At 41.9% G+C, this 22272-nt stretch overlaps 2 protein-coding genes and 1 non-coding gene across 3 annotated transcripts; all 3 read right to left on the bottom strand.

Moving 5' to 3' along the window:
• Positions 1–5495: 5495 nt before the first annotated feature.
• Positions 5496–8022, bottom strand: LOC132977126 (zinc finger protein 45-like). The gene is made up of 2 exons (XM_061041537.1): positions 7772–8022; positions 5496–6411 (listed from the first exon to the last, which is right to left on the bottom strand). Exons 1-2 carry the CDS (start codon positions 7956–7958, stop codon positions 5621–5623), a joined length of 978 nt encoding a protein of 325 aa, XP_060897520.1. The 5' UTR covers positions 7959–8022; the 3' UTR covers positions 5496–5620.
• Positions 8023–9166: 1144 nt separating this feature from the next.
• Positions 9167–18896, bottom strand: zc3h11a (zinc finger CCCH-type containing 11A). The gene is made up of 16 exons (XM_061041585.1): positions 17029–18896; positions 16394–16541; positions 16194–16313; positions 15365–15488; positions 15089–15274; positions 14935–15000; positions 14618–14791; positions 14000–14077; positions 13814–13912; positions 13627–13689; positions 12975–13514; positions 11888–11961; positions 11259–11802; positions 10939–11102; positions 10538–10734; positions 9167–10356 (listed from the first exon to the last, which is right to left on the bottom strand). Exons 2-16 carry the CDS (start codon positions 16445–16447, stop codon positions 10125–10127), a joined length of 2715 nt encoding a protein of 904 aa, XP_060897568.1. The 5' UTR covers positions 16448–16541; positions 17029–18896; the 3' UTR covers positions 9167–10124.
• Positions 16015–16134, bottom strand: LOC132978279 (small nucleolar RNA SNORA26). Its single transcript, XR_009673893.1, has one exon. It is a non-coding gene; the product is annotated as a small nucleolar RNA SNORA26 (small nucleolar RNA).
• Positions 18897–22272: the final 3376 nt, after the last annotated feature.

Raw genomic sequence — 22272 nt, 5'->3', positions numbered from 1 at the left:
GTTCTCTCTCTGGTCCGCAAAACGCGCATCCCCGGATGTGTCACCGTGTGCACACGCTCCTCGCGTAACCAGGGGTTTGGCGGCCAGGTGGATGATGCAGGCAGGGAGAAGTCCTGTGGTGGAGAATTTTGTCATACAGCTGCGGCTTTTATATGATGAAATCACCACAGAAGAGGATAAATTACATTTTGACTATTTTTCAACATTTTGACCATTTCCTCCTCTCATGTGTCCTATGCATGGCACTAATACTCTTCCTCAGGCATCTCTGCACAAATTGGGAACAAGTCCAATAATAAAAAGAGTACAACATTTTTTTTTAGCTTCTTTAATATAAATCCACATGCAGATTTTAAATAATAACACTAAAAGCTCAGAAAGATTCCCCTCGTTTCCCCTGTTGACCTAAAAATAGTTCTAAATTGGATTGAAGCTTATACTCTCTGAATCGTCGTGAGGAGGGATTTCTGTAGTTTCATCAGCAAACAAGTTGGAGAAAAGCACGAAAGCATCAAAATGATTTTTCAAAACCATCCATGAATATACTCGGTGGTTGTGCAGCAGATTTATTTGAAACACGGTTTCTGTTAAAAAGCCCCCAGAAACATCAAAGGTATTAAAATTAAATATTAAATTAAGATCAAAATCAGACATGCGAAAGACATAAATCACAGCGAGTGTATTCCTCTTATTTTATAGCCTTAATATCTCATTGCACTAAATATCAGCCACATTCACCTGACCAGTCCAGACAAACCCAAGTTATTACAAGCAAATAAAATAAGGCCTGAATTACTCGTAATAGTACAACAAAAATTCTTGAAATTAGACGTCTATATCTAGTTTAGTCAGCACATCTCATCTCAAGACACTAAAGTTTCTGTCTGCATTGACAGATATTTCTATTTATCAGACCTTAAGACCTTATTTTGTGTCAAAGGTTGAAGGTATCTTTATAGTCCCCACAGAGAAATTTGTATGCAGCCAGAAACATACAATACATAGACAACACAACGCTAAGGAATAATCCAACTAACATTAGGTGCATAAATACATGAAACATGAAAGCCCAGCAGAGAAGCTCCAGCATCCAGATAAAAGTGAAAGTGCAGTGTGCAATGAGAGAGAAATTAGAAATCAATCATTCAATCATCAGTCAATCATTTTTTATTTGTATAGCGTCAACTCATAACAACTGTTATCTCGAGACACATTACAAAAAGCAGGTAAAAGATCTTACTTATTGCTATATTACAAAGATCCGGCCTATCCATCATGAGCACTTTAGCAAAGCAGCAAAAGTTACAGTGGTAAGAAAAAACTGCCTTATTAAAAAGGCAGAAATCATCGGCCTGGATCCCCGAATTCGGCTGCTATTTAACAAAGAAATGAGACCCGATGCCTTTTAGTCTGTCTGTACCGTCTGCCTGAGGGGAGAAGACTAGACTCTGCATAGAGAGGGTGATCTGAGCTCTGCAGGACAGAAGTCTCCTTTCTGACCACCTGCTCGCTGTAGAGGTCGATCAGCTGGACTTCACTCCTCCCTGCAGTCTTGCTCACCACTTTTACCAGGAAAGTCTGTTTTTATTGTCCAGAGCCAGATTACCAAACCAGGCAATAATACAAAACATTAAAACAGATTCAACAAAACTCTTAAAAGAGAGAGGGGGGGGGGGGTGTGACTTATGATTAGACATGTTTGAGAAATCAGACTAAACACCTGTTTTTCTCCTTTACACCGATATAAAGATATGGTTTATGTTTTGCACATAGTGTTCTTATATATCCTGGTTTGTTTTTGCACTGGTTTCTATCACAGTTTTGTTTCAGGTATGTGCAGGTAGATATTTAGAGTCACTTTAACTGTGTTCTGCAGAGGATAACTCTATGTTGAATTATCTTTATGATAGTATGCTCTTCTTAAATTAAGTATATTTCTATGTTTTTCTTTAGTACCTCATGTCAGCTGTGTGGGGTCACATTTATCACGTCTGTGAATATTTAAGATGGAGACTCACAAATATACTTTCACGAGTCGGCTTGAAACTTCCCTGGTTAATAAATCTTTTAAACAGGAGCTCCTTGATGTGCAGATCATTTTGCTTCTTTATAGGCTACCTATTCTCTTTTTTGTGTCCTTGTGTTCTTTCAGAGATATTTAAAGCACTTAAAACATGAAGCAGCCTCACCTCCCGTTCTGCTGTGGTCGTCAGGACGAGCTGGTGATGATGGTTACAAATGACTGGTAAGCATCAAAGCATACAGCTTATAGTTCGACTGTAGTCATCATCTCACAGTCATCTATTTAAGACACACTTTTACCAGTGAGTTGTAGCCCTGCAGAGTTCTTTTTAATGATTTATTTTGTCTTAAAATGTTTGTGTTTTAAGTTTTGCCTTTGTGTATGATTTCATGCCCTGCCTGTTTTATTGTTGCTGTCCTTGAAAAGCACTTTGTAACTTGATTTGAAAATTACTTCTATCAATGAGGGTTATCATTATTATTATCTTTCCGGTTACCTTGCAAACATTAAATGCTAAAAGCTCATCTTGATGAATGTGCCTGTTTCCCACTGCATCAAATGCTGAAAAAGAAAAGAGGGGAAAAAAAGTTACTTCTCTTCTTGTTCCTTCACTCTGATTTTTTAACTCTGGGTTTTCTGTTTCAGTAAGGGAGGTCACTCAAACCAGAGAAAGAGGGGTTACTTTAGTCTGTTACTATGGTAACCTAACCTGGTCGTGAGCAGGTTTCCTTCAATATTAAAAAATCAGGTTGTTTAATATTATCTGTTAGGCATATATACTTTTAATACACAGACTTACTTTTGGGCATGTTGTTAAGTTGAGGAGCCTCGAGATGAAGGGGGCGCTGTAGGCTAGAGATGTTCATTTTATCAGGCCGAATGAATGAACTAAACAGGATATAAGTAAGAGGACATTTATGAGTGTGAAACCAGCATTATTAAAATATCCACTGAATGACTTTATGTCGATATAATGAAAGTACGAGGTTCCACCATGAGTCTAGTTTGTTTTTATATTTTCATTTTGAGCTGCTTCAACAACATTTCTCTCCTGCTGTGTTGAATCTAAATGAAAATACATTAAAGGTTCAGCTACCATTCCTCTAGATTTCACCTGTAATATAATTAGTATGTTTAAATATGAGATGAATAGACTTCATCCAAACTTACTTCAGACTCGAGGAGCAGATTTCTCCCACACACCGCCTCTCTCTCCTTCTCTGCAGCAGCAGAGCGACTTATCTAAAAACATGTTGATACTCTCCATATGTCCACATGAGGATTCATAAGCTGATAGTTCAAGAAGATTAAAGCTTGAGGACCTCTGTTTGTCACCTGTTGCCATGGTGAATCTTGGTATCAGGGCTCCATTAATGTTTGCTTTTTAAGGCCTGAGTTGATTTAACTCAAATCAGCTGCTCTGAAACCAGCTGAGAGTAAATCAGCTCAGAGCTCAGAGTCAGACTGAGAGTTTGTTCATCCTGATTTATTCTGCTATTTCTGCTTCAGAGATTCATGATACATCAAATATTACATCAGTAAACTGTGGGGGGTTTTGTTGTGCCAAGATGTTGTATGATTTAAGGTCCTTGAATGTGCTTTGTGTGGATCATCAGGTCACTCATATGACTTTAATGTCCTTTAAAAAAATGTTTGACACAAAGTTTAAAATTCACTCATTCTGTACTTTAATTTGAAGTTTATTAGTCATGTAGATTGAACATGTTGTAGCCTAATGGTGTTTTGTTTTATGCTTTGTATATGTTGTTTTAAGAGTACATTTTGTGGGTTTTTTCCATGGGGTGGGGGGGGGGGGGTATGAACAATCGTATTAGGGAGGTTGTGGATTGAATTGGGGTGATTTGTGGCAAAGAAAAGAGAGGGGCAAGAAAACTTTCATATTTGACCTTTCTGATGCTGTTTGTCATTCTGGTCGCTGCAGAGCTGCACCTCAGAGCTCGATGTTCCACACTAGCATTTTTCTTTGACTCCTTTGAGATCAAGTTGTCAGACAAAATGTTCCAGTTTCATTCTTATAATTAATTTGAGAGCGTTAAACTTGTGTTACGATACGATACTACACTTTATTGTCCCCTCGCAGAAATTTATCTTGGACACACAGTGCTGTCAAACATTCAGCTGCTTCCACTCGAATCAATAAATAACAGTAATAGAAAAGCCATAAACAAAGAGGCACATACCAATACTCAAGACTGAGTATTTTGTTGTAGTACTCAAGACCACTTTTCGGTCCCGAGACCTCATCTGGAAGGTCTCGGCCTCACCTCGGAATCAAAAGCATTTTTTAATTCAGTCTTTTCTCAATCTCAGACTGGGCGGACTCATGACCGGTCAAGACCACCATTGACAGGCTATTTTTCCACCTCATTGCGGTGATTAGAAGGAAAACGCCCCCTTTTCTAAAACGTGTCATTTTAAATCCATTATAAACAGATTTTTATCCCCCGATTACGGACAGGACCATCCCGGTGTTACGGTCTAAGTGAGTGACACACAAACAAGATGATGATTTTTCTGTGATACTTTTGGTCTTGTTCTTGTCTTTTTGTTGCCCTGCCTTGGTCTTGACTCGGTCTGGATCCCTAAATGCCTTAGTCTTGACTCGGTCTGGATCCCTAAATGTCTTGGTCTTGACTCGGTCTGGATCCCTAAATGTCTTGGTCTTGACTCGGTCTGGATCCCTAAATGTCTTGGTCTTGACTTGGTCTTGATCCCTAAATGTCTTGGTCTTGATTCGGTCTGGATCCCTTAATGTCTTGGTCTTCACTCGGTCTGGATCCCTAAATGTCTTGGTCTTGACTCGGTCTCGATCCCTAAATGTCTTGGTCTTGACTCGGTCTGGATCCCTAAATGTCTTGGTCTTGACTCGGTCTGGATCCCTAAATGTCTTGGTCTTGACTCGGTCTGGATCCCTAAATGTCTTGGTCTTGACTCGGTATCGATCCCTAAATGTCTTGGTCTTGACTCGGTCTGGATCCCTAAATGTCTTGGTCTTGACTCGGTATCGATCCCTAAATGTCTTGGTCTTGACTCGGTCTGGATCCCTAAATGTCTTGGTCTTGACTCGGTATCGATCCCTAAATGTCTTGGTCTTGACTCGGTATCGATCCCTAAATGTCTTGGTCTTGACTCGGTATCGATCCCTAAATGTCTTGGTCTTGACTCGGTCGGGATCCCTAAATGTCTTGGTCTTGACTCGGTCTCTATCCCTAAATGTCTTGGTCTTGACTCGGTCTGGATCCCTAAATGTCTTGGTCTTGACTCAGTCTGGATCCCTAAATGTCTTGGTCTTGACTTGGTATCGATCCCTAAATGTCTTGGTCTAGACTCGGTCTGGATCCCTTAATGTCTTGTCTCGGTCTCTGAGCACTCTGGTCTCAGGTATGTCTTGGTCTCAGTTAGTGTGGTCTTGACTACAACTCTACGTAAAACACTCAGAGAATAAGAAATCTTCAAGTACCACACTTTATTGCACAACATTCAACACACACTGTCAAACACAATAACTGAACACTGTTTGAACCTGATGTCTTTAGTATTTCTGAGTTTACACATCGTCGGGGGTTTGGTATGTTTTCACTTGGAGAGCGCCGCTCGGCTCCAGCCGGCCCTCTCTCTCAGGTGGAGCCTGAAGTGCGTGTTGAGGTGCGCCGACTGGTTGAAGCATTTCCCGCAGACGTGGCAGCTGAAGGGTTTCTCCCCTGTGTGGATGCGGTGGTGTCTCTTCAGCATGCTGACCGTGGTGAAGCTCTTCCGGCACACGGCGCAGCTGTACGGCTTCTCCTTGGTGTGCCAGCGCATGTGCACCTCCAGCTGGCAGGCGAAGCTGAAGCCCTTCCCGCACTCTTTGCAGCTGTGCCACCTCTGCATGCTCTGGCTCGGGAGAGAGGAGCGAGGCGGGGGCGGCCTCAGAGATCTCACGTTCTTAATCGCGAGCAAGGATGAGCTCTGTTTCCCATTTGAGCGGAATGACCCTTTAAGCTGATGGTCTGTTCTCTGAGTCCGCTGACTCTTTGCGGCGCTCTCAGCCGCTCTGCAGTTTGAATAAACAGTCACGGGGGGCGGTAAGCTGTGTGCTGGCTGCTGTTTCCTGCTCTCTTCCTCTGCTTTAATCTCCTGGGATGCTACTGAAGGTGGAGAGACACTTACTCGGCTACACACAGTCTGGGCGGGTGGAGTTTGTGACCTCTGCAGCGGCTCGATGTGACTACAGTTTCCTTCCTCCGGGTCTCTTGCTTCTTGTGAACAGTCGGTTTGAAGGTTTCTAGTTTTGGGCTCTTCTTTAATCTGTGGTAGCAGCTCCACGCTGTTCCTCCACTCAGACTCACACGGCTGAACGTCCTCTTGAGGAAGGGCAGAGTGAGGTTCTGAAACAGCACAAATCACAATCATGCCATGACAAACATACTGTAACAATGTTTGTATCATGGATGAATAAAATGGACTTACTCTAATACAAACTCCATTCAAAAATCTGCAGATTTAACCACGCTCATCAGCGATATGACAGACACCATTATCAGACTTTATAATACAATATCAGGTCTAAAATAGATTTCTATGATGTACTGCGAAATTGAACAAACATTTTGTCTGTCTTAGCTCTCATGAGGGGCTCCAACGTTGTCTAAAACTCATCAGAATCACATTAAACTGCACTGTAGTACTGGGGGACACCCGTACATCTCATTCACAGCTGAAGAAAAAGCCAAAGAAATGCTTTATTCCCACCTCAGTGAGCGGCTGGTTAAGGAAATTACGAAGACTTTTAAAGGAATAAATTATGAAAATGTTAAAAACTTAAGTAGAAACAAGAATTTTAGTAGGGGTAGTGTAGTTTTTATTCATGAAAACATCCCTGTGTACTGATGTCTGACCTCTAGTTTATCCATCTGTTCAGACTGTCACTTCTTCTTTAATTTCAGTCATTATCACTTTTTTTTAATCACTCTGTCCATGAGAGATGAACAAAAAGTTAGCTAAATATGCTCTGTATTTTTTTTTTAAAGTACACAATACGTTTAGAATTGAAAGATATATAGTAAGATTAAAATTATGTTCGCTAAATTAAACTATTAAGTTGTTGAAAAGTAATATTTTTCCATCCTAATAGTAGTTTTGGAAAAGTATCTCACAGCAGCTATAAAATGTTAACACACACACACACACCACACACACACCACACACACACCACACACACACACCACACACCACACACACACACACACCCCACACACCCCACACACACACACACACACACACACACACACACACCAAAATGATAAATGTTGTTCCTAACAAACTGAGAGCTTTGTTATGTACCAAGTCTATCGTTGGTGTTTCGGTTTAAAAAGTGACCGTGCTATCTGGTGACGGTCCGCCGAATTCGTCAGTGGTTGTCATAGTTACAACTGCTGTCGAAAAGTTCAGCGTCATCGCGAATGCCTCTTTGTAAACTTCTACGTTGTGAAGAAATATTTATCAGATGTGTAGATGATTAAAAACTTAACTTGACTCACCGACACATTCGGCTGAAAGTCACCGGTTAACACGGTCACTCGTTTAAAACGAACACCTGTCCATGTAATGAGACGACAGCACAGCGTCCCCTTGTTAGACAGAAAATCATTACACTCACACCCGGGAGAGAAGTCCCATTTAAAATGTTTTTATCTCGAGTGATATCCGGCCTGACACCTATCACCTGAGTGAACAGACAGCCCTCACCTGTCTGCAGCAGGAGCCTTTGGACGGCGACGTTGAGCAGCCGTCTGAGCCGCTCGTTCTCCTCCTTTGAACGCAGGATTTCGCTCTGATATTCGGCCACCGTGTCTTTGACGGCGCGGAAGATCTCCTGGGCCGCCGCCGTCAGCCGGTCGTTCAGAAACACGTTCAGCAGCTCCAGTTTGGTCATGTTTTCTGCCCTTACTGCTGCTGCTGCTGTCTCCAGAGGCGGAACGTCCTTCTGTTTACATCCACCGACCCGGAAGTGGAAGCGTACCGGCGTTGAAGGTTGACTTTTACTGTGTGCCGCCCCCTGCTGGCCGGGAGTATACACAACAAATCAATCAATGAATCACCATCAATCACTACAATATGAAAAAGATCCCAGATTGACCATGAATTACACATTTAACTACTTTAATAAAGAACTTGTTGATTATTTTGATTTATTTCACCTTTATTTAGCCAGGTTGGTCCCACTGAGATCAGAGAGATATCTCTTTCAAGGGAGACCTGGCTGACAAAAGTACAATGATGAGTAGGAAATCCACAGTTTAATAAATCTCAGATCACCATGATACACACTGTCAAGCATGTGAACAGAGGTGTTCATGTATAGTTCATCACTGTATTATTTAATTGGCCTTCATTGTGTGTATTTAAGATATTTTCCCCAAACACTGGAATGAGTTTAGGAGCACTGAAAAACAGCATATTTCCCCCAAAATCCCAAATCCAGCATAATTTTTTCATTTTTCATCACCATTTTTCACATTGTCAATCTACTTTGTGATCATTTTCAAAAGGTGTAGTTTGTACATTTTCCCATGTATAATTATGTAATGGTTTCCTGTTTACTAAAATTAAATTGTCCACTTGCTCTCATACTTTTTAAATTGCATTCTGTTGTTTTTTGTGTGTGTAATTAAATAAATACAAATAGTGAGTTTTGCATGAGTTCTGCAGGACAAGTCGCTGCATGTTTCATATTCTCACCTTACACAAATGGTGCATTCATGTGGTGTCGGACAAATTGGAAAAAATAGTTTCTGAGTTGTAAAATGCAAATGAACGCCTGCTCAAGTCGGAAACTCGGGAAAAAATTTGGGGCACTCCTTGCTGACTTCATGTCATAATCGTCATCAAATATGGGGGGGGGGGCAAAATATGTTTTGTTAATGTTAATATACTTTTTATTTCACATATTGCACATCAAATTTTGCTAAAATATAACTTAAAATAGTGACATTCCACAGATCGTCATTCCAAGTGAACACACTGAAGTCGGAAGAACGACTTCCCAACTCTGAAACCGGGACCATCCGAGGAGCACATGAACGCAGCAACAGTCCTGACTGACTGAGTAATAATTGAAATCATCAATCATTCATCCTGCAGGTCATTAAAAGTATTCTTTATTTACACCATCGTTTGTACACATCACTTTGAACAGTAAGATTTTAAGGGGAAAGGGTGGAGACAGAGCACACACATATTTACACCAAAAAACACAAGCTGATCTTTTTTTTTTTCAGACCCAGAGTGACACTGAATATGAAAGGAGAAGTGAAGACAGCGTAACAGTGTTTGTTAATCATAGAAAGATCAGAAACTGTCCCTGAGGTGTTCGTCAACAAAAGACAAGACTGGTTTGTTTCAAGGTGCGCTCAACTGAATCCAAGAATGTAAAACACAACAAGGTAGTCGAACATTATAAAAAACAGCTGACGGACACAAGTGGGAAATCTATAAACCACAGACAACTGATCGATAAGAACGTCCAAACTAAAAGACGACTGATGAATTTGGAAAAAGGTTTCGTTAACAGGGTCATAGTAGGAATAAAACTCATTAAATTAAAAGTCATAATCTGATAAAACAGCTGGGCAGACGCATAAAAACACAAGAAGGTGGGGGGGGGGGGGGGTTTACCACGAGTGCAGCAGTATTCATTATTTCTACATTTTGATCGCTCTTTCCTTTGCATACACAGTATACAGATATCTCTCTCTCTCTCTCTATGACAACACATTCATCATTCCCCAACGATTTACATCTTTGAACTACGGATGATTTTCCCAACATCCGTCTCCACCAGAGCTTCTTTCACTTTTCTCTTCCTCAGAACCCGATACGTTTGAGCGTGATCATGATCGGACACGATCTGAAGAAAAAATAAACTCCCCTACAGAATAAAAAGTCCATCAGATGATCTCATGAAAAACAGAGAGAAGGTGACAAACATGAACAAATATAAACCTAAAACTTAAGTAAAGTTGAATTGGGATCAAGTCTTTAGAAATAAAGTCACAAGTCCAGTGTGTGTGTGTGTGTGTGTATGGGGGGGGTGAGCTCCTCAGCTGTCAATCATCTCTGACAGTTCCTGCAGCAGGTCGTCCTCTCCGATGGCAGGGTCCATGTCTCCCTCCATGTGGTCGTCTGTGAACTCGCTGATCAGCTCGTCAAAGTCGTCAAACGCAGAAGAGGAGGCGGCGGCGGCAGCAGAAGAAGAAGAGGCGGAGGCAGAGCGGGATGCAGCTGCGCTCAGTCTCCGGGACTTTGGCTGAGCGGGCGTCTTCAGGACCGGGCTGAAAGGAACACGGGCTTGTTAGTTATGAAGAGACAGAGAAACACGGCATCCATTTACACTCTCCTTTTTTAGGGCATGGCTACATACACATATTATTCTGTTTAGTCTGATTGTACCCACAGTGACGCGGTTGTGTTTTCATAACGACTTTAAGCTTCAAGCTCTCTGTGAACATTTACCTTTGGGGGACTGTGCAGGCCTCTCTGGCAGCAGGAACACTCGACTTGCTTTCTTGGCCCAGGCTCTGTGAGAAAACGGGGACTGTCTGGAGATCTTCTGTCAGCGGGCTGGAGCTGCAGACCGAGTCCAGCAGGTTGCTGGGGCAACTGGGGACAGCTGAGCTCAGCAGAGCGTCTGCACTGGAGGACGGGGACACCTGACAATCAAGAAAAGGAAACTGGAGGTCAGTAACAGCAATTTATTTAACTTGAGGTCAATTAGCTCCATGCAAAACATAAAAAGACACCAGGTCCATTAGAGGACAATATATAAATAAAACTGCAGACACGGTCTTGGCACCTGCTCCAGGAAGACAAAGGACAAATAAAATCATAACTCCTGACCCGACCTGCTAACCCACCTGTTTGTCTTTCTCCTGAAGTGACTCCTCCTGCACTGAGGAGGCGCTGTTTAGAGGTTTAACAGCAGCCACCGCAGACCGCTCTGCTGCCTTCCTCTTCTGGCCGGGTTTCACCTGCACTGCAGGCTTCACCACAGACGGCTTCACGTTCAGTTTGGGCCTCACTGGAAGAGAAACAAGGCTTTAATGACATTGTTTTGTCTCTCCTATAAGCAGGATTTGTTAGACACACGAGGATGTCTAAGTATGTGGGTTGTCTTTTGCTCCAATAGAAACATGGCGTGTAAAATCAGATGATGTCATAATTAAAGCTGAAGTACCTCTGGTGTCTGCAGTGTGTTCTGGAGTCGTCTTCTTGTTACTGTTCAGTGTTTTCTCCTCTGCAGCAGCACCTCGAGGAGCTGCTCTGGCCTGTTTGGTTGGTGACAGTGTGATTGGGGTCCTTGTGTTTTGGTCCGGGACCTCCCTGGAGCTGCTGGGGCTCTGTGAGCGGGAATCTGTCTCTGGTGGAGGAGAGCTCTGCGTCGCAGGGACTGAGGTAACGACGGCTCCTCGTGCACCGGTCGTGCTGTTTGGAGGGGAAGCAGCCTTGGATTTGAACGGGATCAGCTTACGCACAGGGAGCTTCTGGGTGGAGGTGGTTGTATCAGGGACTTGGGAGGTGGAAGAAGGTGATGAAGAGCCGGTTGATTTAAAACTGACTCTTGCAGGACTCTTCCTCTTTAGCGGTTCCTCGGGGGTCGGTTTCTGTGAGGGTTCTGCTTCGGCAGAGTTTTTAGCCTGCTCCTCCATCTCCAGCTTACGAAGGCGTTTCTCCTGCATGATCTCCTCGAAGGTCTTCACCTTGACACTGACACCGTTGGCCTAGAAATACAGGGGAACACTCGATTAGTCCAGACACATTGTGTTGGCACAAGAATACAAACTGCAGTATCTTAAGAGTCCTCACCTCAGGAGCAGCAGCTCGAGATTTTTGGGGCTTCTCTGTCACTTCAGGAGTCGTCTCTGCAGCGCCGTTAATGCCTGCTGAGTTCAATATGAAAAAACAGTTAGTATGCCCCACTGCTGACATGAACTATCGTGTTCCTGATTTTACTTTAACCCCATAAATCCTAAAAAAAATTCTTTTTAACTACTTCAACTACATAATTCTGTGTTTCACAGTTCAAGCACAAAGTAGAGTCCAGTGGTGGATAAAGAAAATGTTAAAAGACTAAAGACACCAAAGTGTTATCAAAGTGAGTACTTCAATAAAGCATTCACTCCTTGTCCAATTGTACCGTCTACCTCTTGCAAATGTTTTCCAATGTGGTTTTTATGCTACAAATGGCAATAAACTGAACTGAACTTTTGGGCGCGCTGGTGAGCCTAGTGGTTGTTATGCATGCCCCATGTACGGAGACTGTAGCCCTCCAAGCGAGCTGCCCGGGTTCAAATCTGACTTGTAGCTCTTTTCCAGCATGTCATTCCCCCCATCTCTCTCTCCCTGGTTTCTGACTCTATCCACCGTCCTAGCTCATCGTAATATTTATTATATTAGTTTATTGTATCATTAATTTCATAATGAACTGCCTTCTATGTTTTTTGTGTTCAAACTGTCAAATAAAGGTTGCTTTTGTTTAACATGTCACACATACGTTGGCTTATTCCATGTTTGACATTTGCTTCCTCTAAAATAGTGGGCTAGTGGTTGGTTTGCACGACTCATGTACAGAGGCTACAGTCCTCAAAGCAGACAGCAAGGGTTAAACCTGAGGCTCCATTGCAGCATGTCATTCCCCACTCTCTCTCTCTGATTTTTAACTCTACCCACTGTCCTATCTCTCTAATAAAAAAGGCACAAAAAGGTTAAAAAATAAACCTTGGAAAGTGATGAACTTTTTTGATTGGATCTGATCTTTTCACATTCAGGAAATCATACGGCCAAACATGACACATTTATAATAACATCTTTGTATAAGGAGGACACACAGATTCAAAACATGATTCAATCTGTTAAGGACAAATAGGAGGCCGGAGAGGAAGTGGCGTCTTACTTTCAGAAGCAGCAGGTTTCTTTATGCGCATCAGACGAGGCTTCTTGGCTCCGTTCTCCTCAGAGTCAGAGCTCTTCTTGTTTTCAGTTTCTGTCGTCTGCTGAGTCTGCATCCTTGCTGCCTTTTCTCTGCGGATCTCCTCCAGGGTCTTAACTCTAACCTCCCCCATGTCTGTAACATCAGGACCGGGCCCATCTGCGTCCCGGCTCTTTGCTGGAGCTTTCTCAGCAGTGTTCCTCGTCTTCTTGGGGCTGGGGCTCTGCTCCTGCTGCTCCTCCTCCTGCCTCTTCTTCTTGGCTCGGAGGATCTCAGAGAACGTCTTGACCTCGCTGATGCAGTCGTCTTTGACGGTGATGGCTCGCCTGCCGCCCCTGGTGGGTTTGGTAGCGGTGTTTTTTGTAACGCTGGGTTCTGGAGCGTCATTTGAAGAAGGGTCGTCTTTCTGGTTCTGAGACTTTGCCGCCTTCTCCTGTTTGATCTGCTCCAGAGTTTTGATGCGGATCTGCTCAGGAGCTTTCTTAGGCTCTGTGTTGGTCTCAGCTTTATCAGTTGCGGGGGAAATAAAAAATGCATCAGCTAATGGTTATGATTCATGTCTTTAAAGATGAAATAATGGAGTACTTCCACATGTCATGTTCTTCAGTCTTCTTACCTGGGTGAGAGGGTGAAACAGACCCAGCAGACAATCCAAGTCGCTCCTTAACGGGCTTCAAAGCTGCAGAAACAAACAACATTTTAACCTCTATAAATGATGAACCAAATCAAAGCAACTCTCTGCTTGTGTACATATCTCATCGTTAATGTATTATCAGCACGGTCGAGAGAGAAAGGCCACTCACCCTTCTTAGGGGGCATCAAGGAATCTTCTTCTTCTACAACTCTGCCCAGACGCTCGGCCAGACTCCTCTTCAGTGAGACGCCTTCTTCACGCCTCGAATCTACAGCAAGGACAGTTCATATTTTAATCTGTGCTCGAAAGCATTTAGAGATTTATCAACAAAGGAATGTACGAGCAGTAAATGTACCCGTGTTGGACATCTTCCTTCCGAGCCTTTCGGCCACGCTGCCTCTTGGCCTCCCCGTTTCTTCAAAGACAAGCGCGTCTAGTTGGGGAACAAGCACAAGGTAAGAGAAGTACAGCAATGACTTTCTTCACTTAAAAACAAAGTACTGCTGTCGTAAACACAAGCAGCAGCAGCAGACTAGGTAACTGTCTAGCTGGCATCAAAGACTTCTGGATTTATCTATATTAAAGTCAAGAAGTCGCTTGAAGGAGAATCAGCAACTATTTGACCATATGTTCTTTATTTCAGTCATATTTAAGCAGAACGTTTTTTCTCATATTTGAGGATATGCTGCTTTTCTTTTTCATTTATGGTGTCATGTACGTAGAAGTGATCCGGGGTTGGGACTGCTGGGTGGACTAAAGAAGTTATTTTAGAGCATCATGTTGGACTCTGGGAGATTTTAGACTGAGCATGAAAGTGATCGGCGGGAAAATCATGAATGAAAATAGTTGTTTGTCAACCTCAGTCACCAACACTTCTATAAAATGAAACTGACTAAGTAAGTAGAATCTGAGGAAGGGTGCCGAGCTGGATATCAAACGTGCTGAAACAATGGGATTGCTTTCTTGTCTTTACCGTGTCTCGGCTCAAAGATGGATGGATGGAAAAGCGAGCGGATGTTTTCTTTCTCTCCGTTGGTCGAGGCGTCGGCAGTCTGGATCGGGTAACCGGCTCTCTTCATGCTGGCCTTCAGTGCCTTCCTCAGCCGGATCTCCTCCAGGGTGCTCACTCCAAAGTTCAGCGAGTCGCCTGAACGCACACAACATGACCCACACACACAAACACACGTTTATTCCTCAAAATCTCACACAGGATTTGAGAAGGAGAACTGTTCTGGCCACAGATAATGAAGACTCATGTTCTAAAAACGTTTTCTCTGAACGGAGTCTCACCTGATTTCTGTAGTTTTCTAGGAGAAGGGCCGACTTTGCCGTCCTCTCCCTCCTCTGAGAACTGGTCTGTAAAAACATTAACAAGCATGAGTGGGCACATCCTCTCTCACGGTGAGGACTAGACGAGGCAAAGAGGAGATCAAATCCAGCTCACCATCTTCATCCTCGTCATCGTCTGCAGGATTAATCACCACTGGTGGGTGAGTGGGGCTCGGCACTGGCTCCTGAGCTTCTGTCTTGATGACGCCTCTAAGCTGAGGGTTTGCAGCCGCAGTGGGAAGAGGAGCAGCTGGTGCGGGCGCTGGTTCCTCCTGCGGCAGCTCCTCACTCTTGATTTGACCTTGAAGAATGGCATAAATGATAAGTTCTGTCTTTCATACAGTGGGAGTAAAATGGTCTTAATCTTTAGAAGAAAAAAACCCACACTCACTTTTATCTGCTGGGACTAACATGCCATCGATGTAGCGGGGCTTCTCGTGGAAGAAGGCACAGTGTGGCTTCTGGCAGCCGGCCATTTGGTTCTCCCAATAACAAGAAATCTCCTTTCGGTTTTTCTGTTTGGATGAAAGAAATCAAATTAAACATGTAACAAAATGCAAGAAGGCAATAGGCTCATCACATCTCAATGAGGTCTCTTTCCACAAACGGAAGCCGTTTTTAAGGTATGTGTGTGTCCACCTCGAGTTTTCTCCGGGCAGAAAAATCGCTGGCTGTGCGCTCAGGAGCTCTTGCATAAAGCGTTTGTGCGCTTGTCTGTCCCGTCTCTATGACAACTGATTCTGCTCTGTTGCTTATAACTGCATGTTTTATATTTAAGATCGTTTTGATCGCAGCCGACATGGTTTGCTGGGGTAAAAAACAATTGCGTCCATGTGTGATTGTGGTGGCTGCACTCTCGGTAATGATGGCAAGTCTCAGCATTTTATTCTGGTATATTGGTCACATCGATAAATAGGACAGAGACAACTTTTTAGATGAAAATAATCAAGTATTACAAGTTTGTCCTATAAACTGGGTTTTTACAGTAAATGAAGCTTTCTGACTAGTATGCTTGTTATGTGATCGCCTTAAGAGTGCATCGAGTGTTTCTCCCGACAGGTCCAGAGTCAGGAGTGGAGCTCCTGGCCCAGGTTTACAGGGAGACTTTCATCTACCCTCCGTTAATGGTCATTTAAGGCACAAACAGCCTCAAATGGGCAAAGCTAGAAGGGGATATACTCTGCGTTTCCTCAAGTCAACAAAATGTATTTTTTGCTTACTGTGATCTCCATGTGGCGAAACTTGCAGACAGTACGGAAGCAGCGTCCCTCCTGCCAGAGGTTACAGACGGTCTCGTTGCCCATAGCTGCCTCACAGTGTCTAAAGGGGCAGCTGTCTCCCTGCAGGACAGATTATAAAACAGTCAGATACTGCTTGGTTTCACAATGTTTGAATATGCGAGTTTGAGACTCAAGCTTACTTTGCTGCAGTTGGAATAGTAAAAGAAGTAGCAGTCGTCTCCATTGTTGTTCATGTTAAGGCTGGTACGAGTCTTCAGTGGCGAAGGTGATGAGGTTTTGGTCTTCAGATCCAACAGCTGGGTCTCTTCAGGGCCAACAGGACTCTCCCTGACGGCGAAGAGCACAGCAACAAGTCAAAAAAACAGAAAACCAGACTCCTATTTCATCATCACTTTAATCACAGACACATCTAAACATTTAAAGCTTACACCAAGAAACCTGTCAGAACTTCTTTCTCGGTTTCTTACACAACAGAATGAATTGCTGAAACTTTAGGTTTTTTTTTATATCTGGTGAAGAGAAACTGTGACATGTTGTGCGTGTAAAAGAGGAAGCTTTGTCATTTTAAGTGTTGAAACACTCTTGTATCATCAGATGACTCCAAGTTAAGGTCTCTTTACCGAGAGTCGCTGAGGGAAATTATCAAAAATCCCTAAACAACGATATCCGAGACATGTCAAGAAGAAATGTTGGCATGAAATAAAGCGTAAGCAACTCGTAGCCAGTGAACCTTTATAAATATTTGTAATCTCTAAGTGAGAGTGTAGTGTATGCCAACCAGCCGGTTGTAGTTGTAGCATGGTGCCACCTTTACCTGAGGTGGCTGAGAAGTCGTCTCCCTCTTGAGCGCAGTGCTGGTAGGGTGGCTTCTCGGTGGTATCGAGTCCTGAAGGAACACTTGATCCATGAGATAAGAGGAAAAGGGGGATGGGTCGCCCAGAGACACTTGTCTTCCTACGACATCCCTTTTCTGAGACTCTCTGAGACATCTTTATCTCCGCCATGACTGCTAAGCATTAGTGATAGTTGAAAGTCCTTTTTTTTTTTTTAACTTATATTTTTTTAATCATTGGTTTAACCAAAGGAAAAAATGAATACGGGGACATTGACAGCCAGAGAAGAAAAAGAAAAATATAGATCCAAAAATGCTATAACTGGTTGGGCAAAAAGGGGAGGAACAAGGGGGTGGTGGGTGGAAAGAAAATCCTCAGCTTCTTCTTGGGCTCGCAGGCATTTTTGCACACTTGGTGGCAGAAGAAAAAAAACTGGGCAGGATATTCGGGCTTCTAGGGATTCTCAGCTGTTGGTTACCAATGCTGAAGACAAAAAAAAAAAATCTTCTGCCAATGTATTCTCAACAGAGGGGAGGGGGAGCTATCCAGTATCCAGGGATCCCCCGAAAAGGCCCAAGAGGATGGATTAAAACCTACAAATCAATCAAAAAAAAAAAACACTCCCCGGAGAGCTGAAAAGGGTTATTAGGAGACAGACAGATGTGCACAAATACAGCAGGAGACATTTTCCACACAGAGACACAGAATCATGAGACAAATATGGCTTCCATAATGAGCCAATGCTTAACTAGGATGAGGCTGTAAGAGACCCAGAGAGGTGGACAGTGACTGTCACTACACCTGATTATCAAACCATGTGAGCATGATAAGCATCTCTTTATCCCGGATCAAAAATAACTATTTCCATTGTCACAGGTCCAGGCCTGAGTTGTTTACGTGTTGTTAACATGCAGCCCTGAAGAACAACTTTGGCTTCCATCTTACATTGAGAAAATAGCTTTAAGAGAAACTAAGTATTGATTCTCTGCCTTAGATGATTTAAGTATGTATCCTGGGCCCGTAACCACATAACGAGTTTATGTTAAAATCTTAAGATTGTCCATCATAGGAAATGTTTTTGTTTTTTTGTTAAAGAACAAAACGTAAAGGTCACCTTCAATGTATGATTCAGCTCTGGAACAAGCATCTAAACCAAAACAGTCGATAAATCAATCACATACTTACATATTGAAAACAAAAAAGTGGCCCTAAAAACAGCTGTGGAGATACAGGTGTTATGTCGAGATGTGCTACCTTGACGAAAATGTTACCATCGCGCAAAAAGATAGCAGACGTATCTCATATCACATAATATTACCACCACAAAATACAATAATTTGGTTTACTATTCACTCAATATGCATTTTTTAGAGTATATGGAGCAAGTTTCGGTACTCTTATTGTGTAAGAGCCGCGTGGTAGCACATTTCGAAGGGTAGCAATATTCGACATAACACCGGGCAGAAATAAAACACCGCTGTTACGTTAAATTTAATGGTCACACTTGGTTAATTTTATCAGTAGAAATAAAATACTTTCACTTTATCGAAACATAACATTATAACTTAATAGTTTCGTAACGTACATGTAATTTAACTCACGCTAACACAGGCCTAACAAAAGCACCGTCTAGCTAGCTTCGCGCTAAACGCTGTACAGACGGTTATAAATACGGATATATTCACTTTGTACACCTCGAGACTACAGTGTAACAGCCTACTGTGATGTGTAAACAGTGTATGCAGTTTTCATTACCAGTTCCGGGTTTTAAAAAGACTTTTTTTTTAAAAAGTAGGAAAGAAAAGCGTCCCGGATCGTTTCTCTGCCGTAGCCGCACTTTGACTAAAGCAAAATGGCGGCGAGACGAGAAAAATACGAGGGTGGGCCGCTCACTGTGGTGCGTTTACGTCCGGCAGAAAGATGGTAAATTTGAACAATATACAGCAATCTTCATTCAAGTGCTGAACGGATGGTTACCATTTCATGTCGGGAAGTCGTTTTCAAGACTCCAGTGTGTTCAAGCGCTTTTAAAGGTTATATAGAAGAAAGGAGTATAGACGCTTTAAGTAATGTGTGTTAAATATTATAATCTAGGTTTGTATACACATACAGTTATTTATAATAATATGAGTTTTGTAAATTACAATTTTTGTTTTTAACCATGAAGCTAACAGTTATTTTGGTCGACATAGAAATTGTTGTGAAATTTTGACCTTATCCTCGAAAATGTCCTCGACTTTATTGCATAATGAGTCTTATTTAATACTAATCTTATTTCTCATTTACACGTGTTAGTCTGATCACTGTCCACATACCTATATCTTTATTCTACTTTATTGTGTATCTTAATTTTGTATTTAATTTAATATTTAGTCTACCCTGCACTGTCTTTGCTGCTCCATGCATTTTTAATTCAAGGTCAAGAAGGGCTTTGCAGTTGAGGAATTATTATCCTATTCTTTGTTGTGCATGCAGTAAATACAATTAAAAGTAACGATTGCAAAACACAGAAAACCAGTCACAGGCAGATAGGGTTCCCAAAAGTTAATCTAACCTATTTGATGCAAATGAATGTGGTTCTGTTATTCAACTTCCTCCTTTCCTCTTAAATTCTTAAGCAAATGCTACTGATCCATATTTCTCCCGACCCACCAGTTTGTCATACCCATGTATTTTTCTTTCCAAATATAACCCCTAACACAAAGGGTAAAAGCTGCTCCAGCAGGCCATTGTCTTCCTGTAGATTTCAGTCATTGTCTGTATAAGAGGTTATTCTGCAAATATATATTACTTTATAAGCTCATTAAATGGTTACAAACAGCTCAAGGCATTCTAGTTTCATCATTTACCATTTAACCTCCACCCACCTCACGCTGCTTCAAGGATTTCTTCACAGCTTCATACCAGTATCAGCATGTCGGCCATCAATCCATCCTCAACCCCAACACTTTGAGTCCCAGCCAGCTGCGGTCTGCAGATGCCTTAACTGGATTTCCCCTGATTCCAAGCCTCTCTTTACCTTTGGCTCCTGAACAGCAGACTATAAACGGATTGCTCTTACTAATCTTCTGGGAGTCGAGGAACCTGAACTCGATCCTATGATCATCTACATTTGTCCCCTGCCTCTGTCCCTCCCCATGCCTTCGACCCTTGACTTTTTTAATACAACAATGGTAGCCTTAGTGCAAGCAATGGTGATCCACCATATCAGCTGGAACTTAAGAAAAGAGAGTTCTCAAAGCTTTGGAGTAAAAGTGAGGTTACAATCCCATTCAATAATGTGTATTAATGGGATTAGTTACGTCACTTTACACTTTACAGCCTCTAGCATCAGGGTGTGAATGTGTAGGTGTGACCTGCGGTGTGAAAGCGCTTTGAGTAGTCAGAAGACTTGAAAAGAAATATACAGTATAAGTCAGTTTGCCATTAGTGTGAGGATTTATAATCTCTCACAGGAAGAACAGGTGCTGCAGAGCGAGCATGCTTCACATCATGCTCCAAATGGTCAGTGACTCCTTTCATCATTTATAGTATAAAGTTGTCAAAGAAACATTTATGCATCTTTTACAGCTGGTGTTTCACATAAAGCCCCAATTTAGAAATATTCTTTGCAAAAAAGATAGACTGGTGCTGCTTCTGCTGTCGTACAGTGCAGGGCAGGAGTTGAAGCAACAGAGGGCGCTGCTGCTCAAAAGCGAGACCACAGTGCTGATTTCATACGCTGAAAAAAAAAAACACGGGACTTTTCATCCTATTGATTGGAAGATATCTGGCTGTTTTAGGACTTTCGAAGTGCAATACAACTCTGTTTTAATTTGGCTTTGTTTGGACGTGTGTGTGCGTACAAATACTTATTGACATCCCTGCAGACATCCCCTGTTGGACCCTCAAAAAAGTTGCAAATGTCAATAAAGTTTAAGTCGGTCTAATTATTATGTTAATGCATTACTTATATCGGATATAAAGGAAAGGGGCATATTGGAACATGTCTTTCAAATCCACAAAGTAAAAAACAACAACACAATAGTTATTTGTAAAAATAGGCCAGCCTAAGAACTTTATTTTGAAAAGTGACGCCGGAAGCGTTGTTGGTAATTTTCCAGCGAATGACGGATGTTCAGGACTTGACAGCAGTCTGTCTGTGCATTCACGTGCTCCTCGGATGCTCGGATTTTCCAGCTTTAGTAAATCGTTCCTCTGATTTCGATATTTAAGTTTTAAGAAATAAAGTGGAAACAAGGTGGACGAAATAAAAAGAGATTATGTATTATATTTTATTGATCAGAAGTAGGAATAGATGACTTAAAGATGATAGCAATTAATGTTAAACACCGTTATGTCACATAACATTTGACGGAAAAACAACAACACAAAGTTAGTTTAAAAGACATCAATTGGTAAACACGTTTTGGGAAAAGCCAAACGTTTTCTTTGCTCCGTTTTTTTTTTTAACTCATCCTGTCGGTAAAAAAAAACAACATTTCTTGAAATATAGCATAAACATTGAACGTATTCAACTGAGGTGCAGTACTGTTTGAGTTTGACAATAAAACGATGAAAGCAAGGTGTCGAGGAAGTCCATTTTGATTTGTGGATGTGAAATTTTCCCAAGAATAATAATGAGTTTGATTATATAAGTGACATGAAAACCAATTTGAATCAAAAGACATCATAGCATCAAATACCTTAATCTGCACATTAGTTCAGATTTATATTGTCTTTAATATTTGTCAAAAATAGGTTATAATGTTTGCAGTGAAAAAACAAATGGAAAACAGTTTCCTTCTCTGACGTGCAAAAAAAAAAAAACAAGAGTAATGTCAACTGAGTTTTAATCTATCAAACACTCACAGGATATATTCTGTGTAAAATCTTAAAGGTGACATATTCTGAAAAATCCACTTCTACTGTTTTTTTTTAACATATATCTGTGTAACCTGAGAGTCTACTGACCCACAACATGTGAAATAAACCCATCCAGTCATTTGTTTGTAGTCTGGATAAGTCTTACAACACAGAGAAAAATACTCTGTTTCAAATGTGCTCTCCTTGTGATGTCACAGTGGGATTCTGGTAAAAATAAAAAAAATAAAAAAAATCCCTCCCCTCCCCTGGTATCTCTACCAATGGACTCCACCCCCAGCCTAGAACAAAACTTTTGTGCAGGTCTGCCATTTTTATTCTCGCTTGCAAAGGGGCTCTTTGAATTTAAAGAGACACACACA

The sequence above is a fragment of the Labrus mixtus genome, chromosome 7 (assembly GCF_963584025.1).
Source record: "Labrus mixtus chromosome 7, fLabMix1.1, whole genome shotgun sequence".
Taxonomy (NCBI): domain Eukaryota; kingdom Metazoa; phylum Chordata; class Actinopteri; order Labriformes; family Labridae; genus Labrus; species Labrus mixtus.
Note: the sequence above shows the minus strand (reverse complement) of the source record. Positions and strands in the feature narration are given on the sequence as shown.

Excerpts from the sequence above, each read along its gene's own strand:
- zc3h11a (XM_061041585.1), bottom strand. The coding sequence starts at position 16,447 with ATGAACAACAATGGAGACGACTGCTACTTCTTTTACTATTCCAACTGC. Across the intron at positions 14,078-14,617 it reads CATCTTTGAGCCGAGACACG|ACGCGCTTGTCTTTGAAGAA; the intron begins GTAAAGACAAGA and ends TTCCCCAACTAG. Across the intron at positions 13,515-13,626 it reads TGTTTCACCCTCTCACCCAG|CTGAGACCAACACAGAGCCT; the intron begins GTAAGAAGACTG and ends CAACTGATAAAG.
- LOC132977126 (XM_061041537.1), bottom strand. The coding sequence starts at position 7,958 with ATGACCAAACTGGAGCTGCTGAACGTGTTTCTGAACGACCGGCTGACG. Across the intron at positions 6,412-7,771 it reads AAGGCTCCTGCTGCAGACAG|AACCTCACTCTGCCCTTCCT; the intron begins GTGAGGGCTGTC and ends GTGCTGTTTCAG.